This window comes from Excalfactoria chinensis, chromosome 1 (assembly GCF_039878825.1).
Source record: "Excalfactoria chinensis isolate bCotChi1 chromosome 1, bCotChi1.hap2, whole genome shotgun sequence".
Classification (NCBI taxonomy): domain Eukaryota; kingdom Metazoa; phylum Chordata; class Aves; order Galliformes; family Phasianidae; genus Excalfactoria; species Excalfactoria chinensis.
In genome coordinates, this window is record NC_092825.1 from 14,731,170 (window position 1) to 14,746,120 (window position 14,951).

At 36.8% G+C, this 14,951-nt stretch overlaps 1 protein-coding gene across 2 annotated transcripts in view; it reads right to left on the reverse strand.

The window, feature by feature from the left end:
* CERK (ceramide kinase) overlaps positions 1–14,951 on the reverse strand; it is a 42,232-nt gene that overhangs the window by 18,221 nt on the left and 9,060 nt on the right. For both annotated transcript variants that reach the window (XM_072361565.1, XM_072361564.1), the window contains exons 3-6: positions 14,659–14,781; positions 12,730–12,855; positions 12,290–12,353; positions 7,116–7,261 (exon numbers count right to left, since the gene is read on the reverse strand). In XM_072361565.1, coding sequence (XP_072217666.1) covers positions 7,116–7,261; positions 12,290–12,353; positions 12,730–12,855; positions 14,659–14,781 — 459 coding nt within the window. The remainder of the gene's footprint in view (positions 1–7,115; positions 7,262–12,289; positions 12,354–12,729; positions 12,856–14,658; positions 14,782–14,951) is intronic.

A 14,951-nucleotide genomic window follows, 5' to 3' on the forward strand; every position in this document is an offset into this window, starting at 1 on the left:
AACGCACATAATTTGTTACAGCACCTGACTCTAGATCTATCACATTGTTTCTCTATAGTTTTTCCTCAGATGAAATTCCCTGAAAAGGAAGGCTGGGAATATGAAAACAAAAACTTGCTTTGTCCACATATCTAATCTTAGATTTGCTACTGATTTACACCACACAGGCCAGACAGAGAGCACGTAATTTCTAAATTGAAGTCAAATGGAAAATTAGAAATGAAGAATGACCAATCACTATTTAAAATCCACCTTTTGTTCTTTCTCACTTTGAAAGCAATCAGAACATGTACCCTTATGAACAGGGACACCAAAAAAATCCTGCCTCTGACTCATTTCTCAGTTAATGGACATAATTTCCCCTATCACTTAAGTGCATGGAAGAAGCTTCTATCATGCAAACGATAGGCAGAAGGCAGCCACTGTGAGCAAGGAGCAGCTCCAGGAGCCAGTTAAAGAGAGCAGAAATGCAGAACAAAAGAAGCACTGTCTTTAAGATCTCCCTCCTCGAAGACTGAGGTTTGCAATGCTGCAAGAATATGCAGTTGAACAGGAAACAACTCAAATTTCTTTCAATATCACGTTAGACGAGGTACACAGAAAATGTTACTTGTGCCATCTCTACATTGCCATCTCTACTCATTAATTCCACTTCAGCAAGAAAAAAAACCCTCTCATTACTTTTTAAAAGATACAAACAGCCACTAGAAGATATGACCTGATTTTATTCTGCTAAATGTACAAGCCTAGTACTTTGAGTCATAGAATTGCACAGGTTGGAAAAGACCTTTAAGATCATCAAATCCAACCACAACCTAACCATACTTATCTAGCTTTTCAACTTTCTTCAAGCTGAGTCTGTATTCTGCTATGAGTATTACCCTGAAGTTCCATTTGGCACTTTGTACCATTGGAAGGGCCCTAGGAAATAAGACATCAACAAAATACTGTCAGTTACAACACAAGACTGACAGGCTCCACTGACTGCAGTGATTAGGCACCCCCTGATTATAATATGAACTTAGGCATCCAGTGAACATGCAGACAGCCAAGCATAATAATCAAAATCTGAGAATCGATTTCACTTGGAAAACTTCTCCTAAGGAGATTAACTCTGTTACCCAAACAACAGCAGCCACCAATGCTGAAGTGCTGCAGACGACTCAGCTTGGCTTCCAACTGCTCCTGCAGTACACTAGACATCAGGGGCTAGTACATTTCAAAGGGCACCACACCACAGTAGCTAAGCAGCTGAATCCCAGACTAAATACCTGAAGTTTCTCAGCTAAAGGAAGTTCTCATCCCAAACATTTTAATACTCAGAACCTACTGAGAATAGCGTGTAGAGGGCAGAACAACTCTTTGGCCTTAGCTTAGCTGGTCCATGACAAAATAGGTCTAATTGCTTTGAATCTTTACCACATACCATGTATGTCTCATTAATCCATTTTCCCCAGAAGATTTATTAGGAGGATTTATTATATAGCCACACAACTGCTATATAGGCATATTCTATGTTCTATCCCTCTACAATTTTTAAAAAAAATTAATACATTAATGATATAAAAATGAACCAAGTTAACTTTTAGTTAACTGTAAGAAGTGATTAATATATATTTATTTAGTTAAGACAGCTTGTAACTTATACTCTCCATATAACATTTTTGGTAAAGCAGAAAAAGTAAGGGTCTGCATTACAGAAAATGCAGTACAGTTAAATAACCAGATCTATAACCAGACAGCCCCTTTCCACTGTGTGTGCATGAAAATATTGTGCAACAGTTGTGAGTAGACAAACTGTCTGACAGGTGAATCATAAAATGGCTTGGGATGGAAGGGACCTCAGGGATCATGAATCTCCAACCCCTCTGCCACAGGCAGGGCTGCCAATCTTCACATTTAATACTAGACCAGGCTGCCCAGGGCCCCATCCAACCTGGCCTTGAACACCTCCAAGGATGGGGCACCCACAGCCTCTCTGGGCAGCCCATTCCAGCACCTCACCACTCTCACAGAACTTTCCCTGACAAACCTTCCCTCATTCAAGGTGCTCAGATACCACTTGACAAGCTTTAGATCAGTCAAAGAACTACCACAGCAATGAGAAAAAGCATGGCATTCTTACTCATACAAAAGAACTCATGGCATAAGATTCTGTGGATAAAAATCAACAATTAACCGCTGAAGTAAATGAGAGAAAAGTGTTCAAACTAATCTTTTGAAAAATGATAAAGACTACTAATTTACCACTAATTTTCTCAAGACAAAACACACAGTTGGGGCTATGACTATTCATTTTGCCACTTTCCTTGACAGAAATGTTAACAAATGCCAAAGAACTGGAAGACTTTGACTGCAGTACTAAACCAAGCACATGACAGAAGTGAGATGTTGACCCTGGGATGAGTAATGAATTTAATAACAAAACAGAAACACTCAGTGCTTGTTAACATTGCTTCATGTAAGATGCCCAACAAACCAGTCATGAGGAAGGCACTTATACAGCATTTGCAAGATTCTCAAAGAAAAATTAGCAAGGTAACAGTCTTGCACTGCAAAGAAGCAGATTAAAAATTAAGATGTGATTCCTGCAAGTTTTTGTTATTTTTGTAAATATAGATATATTTTTAAAGTCAGCCTAATAATAAAATCTTAAGTGAATCACTTTAATGGCAGAGTAGCTGCGTATTCCTGGTTGAGTGGCTTGGTGTTTTGAAATACCCAGAGGTAGCTTTTCTGACAAGGACCTGACATGATCAAAAGTAAGCAGACAAAGTTACTGCTGCTGGGAGCCATGAATGATTTGGGCATCCAGAAACCAAGAAATCAGTTTCACATCTCCGGAATGACAGGCTGGCTTAAAGAGAATCACCTACAGAGAATTTTGTCTGTTTGTTTTATTTTTGGTAGATAATCACTTCAGCAGAAGTTAAGTACCACAGCACAACAAAAATAACAATAATGGCAAATTTAAAGATGAAAATAATCTCGCCTGACTTGTCCTCACAGCGGACCGAGCATGTTCAATGTAGCATTTAGCTCTGTCATTTCCACAAGTATAACTGATTTAGAATTACAAAGGTGCAACATAAAACACTGGACTTCAGCTTCCAAATTGAATGTATTCAACCCTGAAATGAGTTGCTAACTAAACTGCAAAGATCATTAAATATTACAAACATTATAACAGGGAAGGCTGTGGATGCACTGGAAATCTTTAAAAAAAAATGTTACAGCCTAGCAGGCAGTGGTGTAGGGATCCAGCCACACACCATGAGTTCATTTCTATCTCCTTTAGGAACTTGTGCATTAATCCCCCACCATTTTTCACGTAAGAAGCCTTTTAAGCAGTGTTTAGCATTACTTTCCACAGTTACACATCGATATGCTTATTACATTCAGCATATATGCTTCAATCCTAGACATTAGGTCATCAGTTTGAATGAAGCAAAAACAAGAAGGAACTGGATATGCTAGAAGCCTCAATTGTGACAGCAATTAACACTTTGTTTCTGCATGTTGCACAATCCTCCCTAGCACTTGGAAGATTTTTCCTCTGTTCCCAGGGTAGGCCATCAGCTTCCATAAGGAGTAAAACTGCATTAATATTATGCCATAGCACAGAGTGCAGCAAGATTTTTTTACCCGCTGAGATGACAAGGGTATTTAATCTGATCACTTCTCTTTTACTAGAGGATCTTCCAACAGCAGTTGATGGCTTTGTCTCCCTCTATATCAAGTTTAGTTAAATATATATATATATATACACACACACACACACTATATATATATATATATATATATATATATATATATGAATTACTCTGGCTTACTCTAGAGTGTATAATTTTAATAGCAAAACATCTGGACAAAACCTCAATGTCACATTTAAAATATAAAAGGTTCTCTCTGGTTTTAAGTTTTACATAGGCATACTATCAATCACCCTGGATACAGTGAAAAAGCACAGCTGAATTTGCTTTAAGGCTAGCTGGCACTAGCAGGAAATAGTAACTATAAGAGAAGTTTCTGTAGGTGCACTGCCTTTTAGTTACCACACCACAGTGTGGAACTGTCTGGTTGCTACATCTTCTGAGCACTTCCAACAGGAAATACAGTCAACTGGCAGATCTAAAGAATGGCTGCAACTAATATAGAAATTCTGAAGTTAAAAAAGCTATTTGAATAGGAGCCTTCATTCATGTAAATTAAAATACAAGTTATTTCATAAAAACATGCAAGAAAATATACAACAGCTTTATTGTTTTCTTATACAAAAGACACATAAAGGAGTTGGAATAGTCTACTGCCAGCAACCCTAGAAGGGCCAAGCAAAGGCTTTCTTCAGAAATAAATGCCTCGCAAGAGCTATTAAATTTTAAGAAGACATGGAGAATGGGATTCTGCCTGCAAAATAAAGCTAATTCCTCAAAAAAAACATCAGAGAGATTTTGCATTAAAACACTTTAACATTTGTTCCATTTGTAGTTTCAAACCTTCAATTAATTGACAGTCTCTGAGCAAAGATCAAGTCTGCTGAATTGAGTGCTAGTTTCAATACAGGCAGCCTTTACACAACAAAAGCACAGCACTGTGCCATGTTAATACAGCAGCACTACTGAGATGCTGTCACCTTACCCCAGGCTCCTGTCAGCACTGAATAAACTACACAAAATAAACTAGACTTTAGAACTTAATCTCTAGGTAACCTTCGTCTTCAGTATTCACTGACATGTTCTTAAGGTTTAAAGAAAATGTTGTAATGAGCTGAAAAAGTGCTATGGATGAAGCTTTCCTCTATGATTTGCACTGCATTGCTGCTTTTCACGTTTTATTTTAGGGCTGTCAGTTTAGCTAAACAAACAAACAAACAAACAAACAAACCACTGAAGAAATACAACTACTTCTATTTAAGGATTTCATTTATCTGGGAATAAACTCTACTTTCTTTGGGAACTAAAAGATCTGCTGGAGTCAATACATGCTCAGGGCTCCATCACATCAAGTAAAGCACACTGCCTCCCAACAGTCTCATAGGCAGCACCAAAGACAGCTTCACCAGAAGCTGGAAAAAAAAGAAATCATGCTGCCTTCCCAAGCACACCGCAATGCACAGCCTTGGTTATTTCATACACAATTTCAGGTCTCTATAATAGCAATGTGTGCTAATGAGTTTGATAAACAGACCAAATTCATATTCCTGTAACAATTTCCTCATATTTTCATCAATGAAGCATTTTAAATATCACACAAGATACAAACAGATCAAGACATGAATTATCTTCAGCGCTTCTAAAATCCAAAAACCTGATAACAGAACTTCAGGTTCCCACTATACACACCACTATAAAGAATAACGACTTGAAAATGTTTGAGCCTCAGTACTGACTGCACGGCTGTACCTCTGGTTAGCTCAGGAAAACAGCATGTAGCGTGCATTCGAACAGTAAAAAGCTGCAACACGGGACAATATTCACAGAAGCACTAAAGCACAGAAGAGAGGATAACTTGATACATGTTAGCAATACTAAAGCCTCAGTGAAGCTCATACTTTTTGGTTGCAATTGGAAAAAAAAAAAAAACCAAAAAAAACACATCAAAAAAGCATTTAAAAAGCAAGGTTAATATTTCAGTTTTATGATGCTTCTAGTTTGTTTCCTTTTCCTATGGGCAAAGAAATAGCTTTCAACAATGATGTTCTCTTTTTTCTAAACGCCTACTTCTTGTCACTACTATCACCAAGAACCAAATTTTTCTGCAACCAGATCATGTAAGCAAAAACCTCTTATCTAATAAACAAAACTGAGTAAGGGAAACGAAGGGTGGAGCACTTCACATTCAACTGTTTTAATTTACATCTGATTTGAATACTAAGCTTCAACAAATATGATCAAAGTATGCCTATACATAGCAAGTCCTACACAGAACTTCTAACATATTAGCTAAAAACAGGAATGAAAAAATACAAAACAATAGCAATTTCACATTACAACCTGCAGGTAACTGATCCTTATTGTATGGCTAATATAAGTTAACCTTCTTTCAAGCAACAATTCAGACATTTAGGTTTAGATGCATTCTTCACAAAGATACAAGGCACATAAACGAGTCACCTAATGCCTGAGGGTAGAAATATTCTATTTCACCTGATGTACTTTTATTGCTGATGTTAAATTTTCTCATAAAGTCCATGTTTTAGTTCTAGCCAGACACTCGTAACATTTATTTCACATCTCAGTTCTTTAATTCAGATCTCAAGTGTCTGGCAAGGAAAAGAGAACAGCATACCAATGGCACTGAAAAGTGCACTTGTCTTTTCATACAGTCCTTGAAATTGCAGACGCCACTGAACAGCTGCAAGAATTAATATAATTTTGGGTGGCACTGTCATACAAGTGGCCTTCTGAAGGTATCCTGCAAATTGGAGGAGTGAGACAACGTATGGGTCACTCTACTTAGATTGATCCAAAGAGTTACTGTGATCAATGAAGATCACATTCAATTAAAAAAAGTGAATAATGACAGTTTTCACAAATGCCTTTCAATGACAGCAGTCAGGATTGCCTGAAAACGTGGTTGAATTGTGAAGTTACAGCTCCTTGCACTTCTAAAAGAGTAGTCAGGGCAGAAAGCGCAACTCTGCCTGGATCCCGGGGACTGTTTGTTCCTCAGCTACAGTAGGTGAATGCATTCTGTGGTAACAACCAAGGTGGAGAAGAAAAAAAACCCCTCCAGATTCAAACTGCTGTCAGAAGACCAGGAGGCTCTCACTGCAATTCTAATTAAGCTTGTGGAGCACAAGGAACTGGAAAACTATGTTTTTTTCCTTCAGGTAAGTCTCCGTTCAATAAAGTTAACTCATTAGCATGTTCAGATGAGCAAAAGCATTACTATCAACATCTTATCTTGTATTAACATAAAATAAGACAAATTAAAAGAGCAAGGAAGAAACAATAATTTTCTCCAGAACTGCACATTTAAGACTTCATTTTGGTGCTTTTATGTAATACCATTGCTTATTTCTCAAGCTTAGTTCTAATTTTGAGAAGTTATGAATAAGAAAAAAATTTCAATTAGAAATCAAAGAAGTAATCTGAAAGTTAACCCCTTCTTACCAGCAGGAATTATGCCAATCCTTATATTGCACTGGGCTAACGGTGCTTTGGGATTATTTTGGTCTATGCCAGAGTCCTTCTGCATTCTTCCAATGAGACCATGCATCACTTCACTGAACATGCCGTCCCCACCAACACAAACAACACTGCCAGGAAACACAAATTAGAATGCACACTAACAGTCAATAAACAGCACGGCAAATGTTCTACTTAGGGCATGCAATGCACATCAAAATAGTTGTATTCTCCTCATTCGCTTATACAGACTACAATAACTCACAGTCAACTTGGCATTAAACAAATAGCAGAAAAAAAAATTCAAGCTACACAACTACAAATGCACCTGGACAGTTCTGTAATGTTTGAAAAATGTCAAAATGCAACCTAAAAAACCCTCTCTATCCTCTGTTGCTGTATGAAGACAGAGGGATATCAGTGGAAAATAACCGTACAAAGAAAACACTGAAGAAGACTGTACACATAGCTTCTGAAATAAGCAAAACAGCAATTAGGTACCTTTACAAAAAAGGAAAGGTAAGTTAGTATTTGTAGATGCAGACAGAAGTGACTCGACACTGCACATTTAATAGGGATACACATTACATGAAGGTCAGAAACAGAAAAGCACATGCTTGCATGCTCTTTTGACCATGCTACTAGTTCAGACAGACAGAAGTCACGTATGTCTAAATAACCACTCATAACAAAGCAGAGTTCTAAATGTCACCAGAAGCAAAACTTTGGTTTTTAATTAATTCAAGTCAGAGTTGGTGCAGCAGCTACACAGAACCTCAGTGTGCTAAAGCTCAGCGCAGTTCACACCCAAGCAAATGCTAGGAAGTAAAGAACTATTTTACAGCAGTATACATTTCATGCACAATAATAAAACGCCCACTCTGGTTAAAGACTGTTTATGATTTTGGAGTTCAAGAGACAGGAATTCAAATACTTTTTGAATGGAGATGTGACAAATCGAAACTTACGCGTATATGATACGGAACATTTACTATTTTCCACAGCAATCATTTCCAATGCAAAAACTAACACTTACTCTTCCATATAGTCAGCAGTAGATATTGCAGAGTGAGCACATATCCCACTGGACAAGTTAGCTGGTTTAGTATTTAAGAGCTGATGATTTAGATTTACTTATTACTGTTTATTCAGCATAAGGGAATTCTGAGAAACCAGTCATTTATTATTCCACGAATGGAGAAGATAGTCTTATAAAATACAGCCCATCTCTAAGTCAAGACCTAAGAGACTGACAGAAGGGAGAAAAGGGTTTTTGTTTCTCACTTTCGTAATGAATTTATCTTTTCAAAGCTTAGCTACTTTACTTCTCAGCTTCAGAAACCTGTCTCATCTTTCTTAGTAGCCTCTAAGAGGAAGGAGGCAAAAGTTTCCACATCAGTTTAAGGTCTATGCTGTGCTAATAGTGTTCTTTATGTAACAAACAGTATATGCAGATTCAGTGATGAATAATACGAACTTGTATTCCTACTGAGGGTAAATAGTGACAGTTGAAAAAAATAAATAAATCACATAGACAAAATTAGCACGATCAAACTCATTGCAAACATCAGATCATCAACGTGTGAGACACGTGTATGAAGGTACTTAATGCAGGACTACTCTAAGAGAGACCTTTCCTTGAGTGCTTCTTCCATTTTGGATTTCTTTTTCTATTGGACTAGCATTTCACTTGTTAAGATATCCATCAACTATAAGGGCTGATCTAAAATTAATGTTTCCTATTTTGTTATGCTGGCCCGTGACCTCAGAAGTGGATGTTGATGGTATGGCAATAGGGTCTGAACCTCTCCCCCAGTATTCCATTACGTTTTGTTGCTGTGTGACAAGCAGCAGCAGAGGAGCAGTCTCACAGAATAGTGTCTGACACACAAGTGCATATGAAGCAAAGGTGTGTCACTGAATTCCTCTATGTGGAAAAAATGACTCCAATTGACATTCACCTTCGCCTGCCGAACATATGTGGAGAACAAACAGTGGATGTTGGCACAGTGAGTGGACTGATATGTTTCAGCAATGAAACACAAGCCAAACTAGGGACAGCCCTAAAACATTTATTTTTATTTGTATGCAGGCATTACTGGTGAAAACACAGATAATGGTGACTACATTGAAAAAACAGTGTTTTGTAGCTAATAATGTTAGCATGCTCTTTGTAGCTGTTTTAGTTTCCATGGAAAGAAATAGGAGGCATTACTTTCAGAGTGACCCACGTAGCTATGCTAAAGGACCTGAGTAGCAAACCCATGAAATGAATGAGTCTTAAATGGTCTATCATCCCTTCCAACCTCAACCACTCTGTGAACTAAGTCAAAAACTAGAAAAAAAAAAAAAAGAAACAATTTTGTATAGGCTTGTTCCATTATCATCCTTACCCATATCAGATTTATTCTAAACACAGTCATTATTTGCACTACAGCATGCTGTAGTCGTTCTACATAACAATCTACAAGAACCTGTACTGTGTTAATGCATGCATGGTACTTTAAGTAACCATCTTCAAGGGGAAGCCACTCTACCACTAAGCTATTAGAACAACACAGGAAATCTGTATTAGGAGAAATGGGAAGAACAAACAGAAAACACATATAAAAGGTTTAAACAATATGCCTGAAGCATAGACACTCAGAAGGCAAGGAAGCAATTATCATTAGGAATCTTCACTGAGTTCCAAGAAATTCAAGCATATCTTTCCTAAATAGAGAATCTGGAAGAGACTGAATGAAGAATCTTATCACTCAATGAAGGAATAATCACTTAACAGAAGTGGTCTGTGGGGACAGGTGAACTACCATTGGATATAGGAATCCAAAAAGCCTTTTCCTGCATGTGAAAAGAGTCAACTGAACTTGAAGATAAACACACATTTACATGATGGTTTTGGTTTTTTTTTACTTTTCCAGTTAATCACACGATCTGTTGTTTAAAAAGTAGCATGAGCAGAAGAATTGCTTCCTAACATCATTGTCCACCATAGAAACACCTCTGTGTATGATGACCAAAAGTCAGGCTTAGAAATACGGCTGGCGGTTCCCAGGATGCCACTGAGGCTTACTCTGGGAATGGAAGAGTCAAAAGATCATAAAAACATGCACTGCTCCGGCCAATTTTTTTTATCTCAGTCACATTAAAGAAAGCAAAAGCAATCCCCACCAAAACAAGATCTAAACTGGAACAATCAAAGAGAGATTCAGAAATCCTTTAAGAAAAAGTATACGCTAGGCATTGTTTGAATATGTGAAAAAAATGTTTCAAGTAGCACTACAATCAGTGACACCGGCAATAAAAACAAGTTGCTGGGAAGAGATTCTATCACATTCTAGAAGCTAACTTTGGAACAGGGAAAGCTCATTCTCCTTTTAATTTTGCTATATAGCCCAAGATGGTAGAACCACTGCTGTCTGGAGCTACACACCTCAATGTCATATTCTTAAGCTTCAGACTACTGCTTATTTGCTCTTACTCCTAAACTTCTTAGAACATCCAACTATAGCAGTTCAATACAGATACAGTGCATGGTAAGATTCAATAGCACTTGTTATGTGGGTTTCTGCTTGTTTGTTTTTATCTTAGAGAGTTAGCAGTCTTTTTAGAGAGGCAAAGATTCCCTCTGCTTGTCTTTGCACTTGAAATTACAACATCACTTATCGCCTTCCTCCTTTCCTTAGAAGTCTCAAAATTTGTTTAATAATTTATTTTCATGTACTTCCTAAAAATATTCACCTTGATTTTTCTGATGAAATGGTAAGTGGCCTTAATGAGAACATAAACATGCACAACTAGCAACAACGCATATATTATCAATAGGAATTTACATCAACATAAAGCATTAGAACTTTCATGCCGAACTACTTCTCAATACATTACCTTTATAGATTTAGTTTAGTAAAGACTATAACACTGCAGTAGAGATACAGTCCTCCCCTTTAAACTAACAAGACCAGTTATAGATTCTAGATTCTCACATGAGAGTAGATAGTTTAGATAGCTGCTGACAAACCCTGCAGGACAGAACGATTACCATTTTGGGAACCTCTTCTTACAATAACCAATTCTAGACATTGACTGGCTTAATTTTCTTCCCAATTCTGTACTGGAATTGCATCAACCTTCAGTACCATATACTTTATATACTTAAGTCAGATGAAAAGTTATCATTTTTAACTATTTTTTTCTAAGGTACTTTCTCTGAATGTTTGCAATATTAAGGAAAGTGTTAGTACGACAAAAAAAAGTAACACAAAAAAGCACTTCATTTTAAAGCAGGTCCAGAAAATTGCTTTGAAGTCAAGGAGTTCAATCTGAATTTAGTTTTTAACTGTAACATCTTGCCATCATCACGTACTTCCTTGATTTACAACCATGCATGCAGATCTGCAAGAATACTCTGAAGAGATAAAAGATTTTTTATTTTCATAATTTACCAGCTTAAAAGCACCTGCCTCCAAGCATAGGAAGACATAACTTTAAAATACTATAGATATGAGCTCATTTACATAGGTTCTGCATACATTTTATCACTATATAACTAATTTCACGTCATGAAACAGAACTGAAATGACTAGTTTATTTACTAAAATATTTTGCTTCTACAGCAGACATAATAACAGCATGCAACTTTACTGTTCAGCTTGGTCTTCTTCTAAACCAGTAACTTCACAAACAGAACAAAATCAGGTGAAAAATATAAAGCTAAATAACCTGACAGTTATTTGCACTTGGCAAGAGTGGTTTTACACGTAGTCAAGATGCCACTAAAGCAATTTTTTGGACTCGTGTATGTGTCAAAGTCATCTGTACTACAAAACACTTCATGATGCCTTCCAGGCTGCCACAGAATGCTCAGTTTCTGGATCAGCAAAAGTAATCTTACAATGATCTGCACAACAGCCTCATGCAAACAATATATTTGAGTGAAATATAATGATGTGTTGAACATGCTAACTGAAACGGTGCAGTATTCCTTTGATACTCCTAAATGTGCACATCCTACTGTGGAAAAGAACACATCCTGGATCTTTGATCAGCAGCAAAAAATGCATAATCAATTAATGCTATTTTGAGTTAGAGACGAGAACACATTACATAATATATATCAGCTCACTAAAGAAAAAAAAAAAAAATCAAATGAAGTTACTTACCCATCATATTTACTAATATTAACTTCAAATAAGTTGTCCTTAGCATGGTTAGCATGTTCAGTTACTATGAAGAAATGAAAAAATATACACTTAAAAATTAATGTTATAAAATAAAATATTGTTATAAAAAGGTATATGCATTTGTTAAGATTGTTATTAATTTATTAATAAGGATAACTCTATTGCCAGTATGACCATAAAATCAACTTGCCCATAAGCCATGCTTCAAAGAATTTTATGCTGAGGAAAGAATTGATAAAACAGGGTAAACGTAAAAAATATTGCACTAAAAACTGTGCAAGTGAACAATAGCTTTTAAACAGTAAAGCTAAAAAAGTATTTAATAAATGGAGAGATTCAGTAGTACCAAATTAAGCTACACAGAGATGCTTTAAAATCTATATAGTGTTTATTAAGGTATTAAAACATTCTTTACTCACCAACAACATCAGCAGAAATAGAAGCCAAACTGAAGAGTGGAGCAACTTTCTGTTCATAAATCCTCTTCCCTTGTCGTTTTCCTCCATATGGATTAATATACACAAGCAACTGCTTTGGTCTACACTCTAGTATAGAACACAATTATTTGTTAGAACATTTGTACTTCCTCAGATAATGTTCTAAACTTTTATTTTTAACAAGTATTAGATCAATACACTTACATAATAAATCCAGCTAAATAAAGCTAGACTGTTTGGATGGTTTAAAGTTACCAAAGGCTCAAAGCAGTATTTTTACTGAGAATATCACCTTTTCTGAAAGTTACTAATAGAAAAAACATTTTTATTCAGATGGAGATAATGGACCAGGCCATACATCTCACAGATCCAATCAGTAAGCGCACAAAATCCATTTCTCAAATTACTTTATTGGAAGACAGGCCCCACATGGAACACATGCAAAAGAAAATCATTAGTAAGAAGCATGTATTCAATGCCTGTGCAAACAAACATTTTTTGTTGATGATCTCCTTCTGGACTCTGAACTTTAAGTCCCCACCTGAATCACATTTTAGGTGTACCTGTCTCTCTCCAGTCTCTTCTCTGACTTTCAAATGGAACTCAGACCTATGTTGTAGGTATCTTTCCTCCAGACCTGTCTCCAATCCACCTCCTGCTGCTTCTGTCTGGCCCCTTGGATGGACAGCATCACTTTGTGTTGTCCAGGTTGTAGACAGGACCTGTTGCTATCCTTCATCCTGCTCAGACACAGTAGTTGAGACTGTGCTACCGTTATCCCTGGCTTGCCTTCTGTTGTGGAGTTGTTTCCTTCTTACTAATTCCTGACAGGTATAGAGGTGCCTCTGACACAGGTAAGTCCTGCTAAACTACACTCAGCCTTCCAAAAAGTAAATGTCCAAAAGTTTCAGAAATTATTACTCAGAACTCTTTCCACAAAAGATAAATACATCGTTCTGAAAGTAATGCCTCCTGTTTATTAGAACAAAGAGAACAATAACACTATTTGATAAAGGAAATTCTCAGCTAGACAATACTGTTTTTCAGTGCAGTAACCACCATTTGCTATGCATTCTCATCAGTGACAAAGTATGTCACACTCAAAAATCTGCATGCCCATCCAGAATGCTGTCACCAGCGCTAACACACACCACCTACTGCCTCACATCTACTTGATGATCTCCACAAATGTTCAGCAAGTGTAGACGAATGTCAGCAGATGGGCTGTTTTGTTTTCTTTTTTTGCATAGAGGAATTCAGTGACACAGCTTTGCTTCATATGTACTTCTATGTCAGATGCCATTTTGTCAGACTGCCCCTCTGCTGCCATCTGTCACACAGCAACAACACGTAAAAAATGCTGGTGGAAAGATTCAACCTCTATTGCCATACCACCAACATCTGCCAACACAATAAAACAGGAGACATTATTTTTGGAGCAGCCCTCATGCGTTGGCAAAGACTTAGAGTAGATATATGAGATGGAAAAAGTTACCCACAAGTGTAATAATTACTACAATACTTGTCCTGGGATCTCCAGAGTACCCCAAGCTTCTAAAACTAAACTTGCTCTTTCTCAAAATTAAAATATTTAAAATTTCTCCTAAGTTTCCAATGTGTCTCTACTTCGAAATAAATAAATAAATAAATACATCCATCCAGGGAAAAGGTGCAAGACATTTTAGTCCTGACTGATGAGAGTAAAACACACATTTAGTACAGCTTAGAAAATATGCATGATGCGAAGCAATAACAAGAGAAATGAGACATTTCAATTCCCACCTCACTTACTTCCTGAGCAGAAGCTAGCCTCAAACGTTCAAAAAGATACCAAAGATCTCAAAATAATCTTAATTGACACACATGTCCGTAAAATTGTGCTGCAAATGATGGTGCTTCAGTTGAACTTACTCTGCATTTCAAGTAATTCTTTCAGTGCCTGTATCCACTGGTTACACAAGTACTCATCAGCACACCAAAACGTCACATCTCTGCACCGCCAGCGGTGATTTCGGGCTTTTTTCACATAATAAACTATAGAAAATAAATAAATCAATCAATAAATCAATAAGAGGAGACACAATGAGACTGTTCTGTGAAATGGCAAATGCATTTCAAACACACCTCTGAAAGAAGTGGTCTTCAATTCTCAGTACACATTTCTGCAAATGAAAGGATTCAGAGCATAAAAGATAAAATTGAAA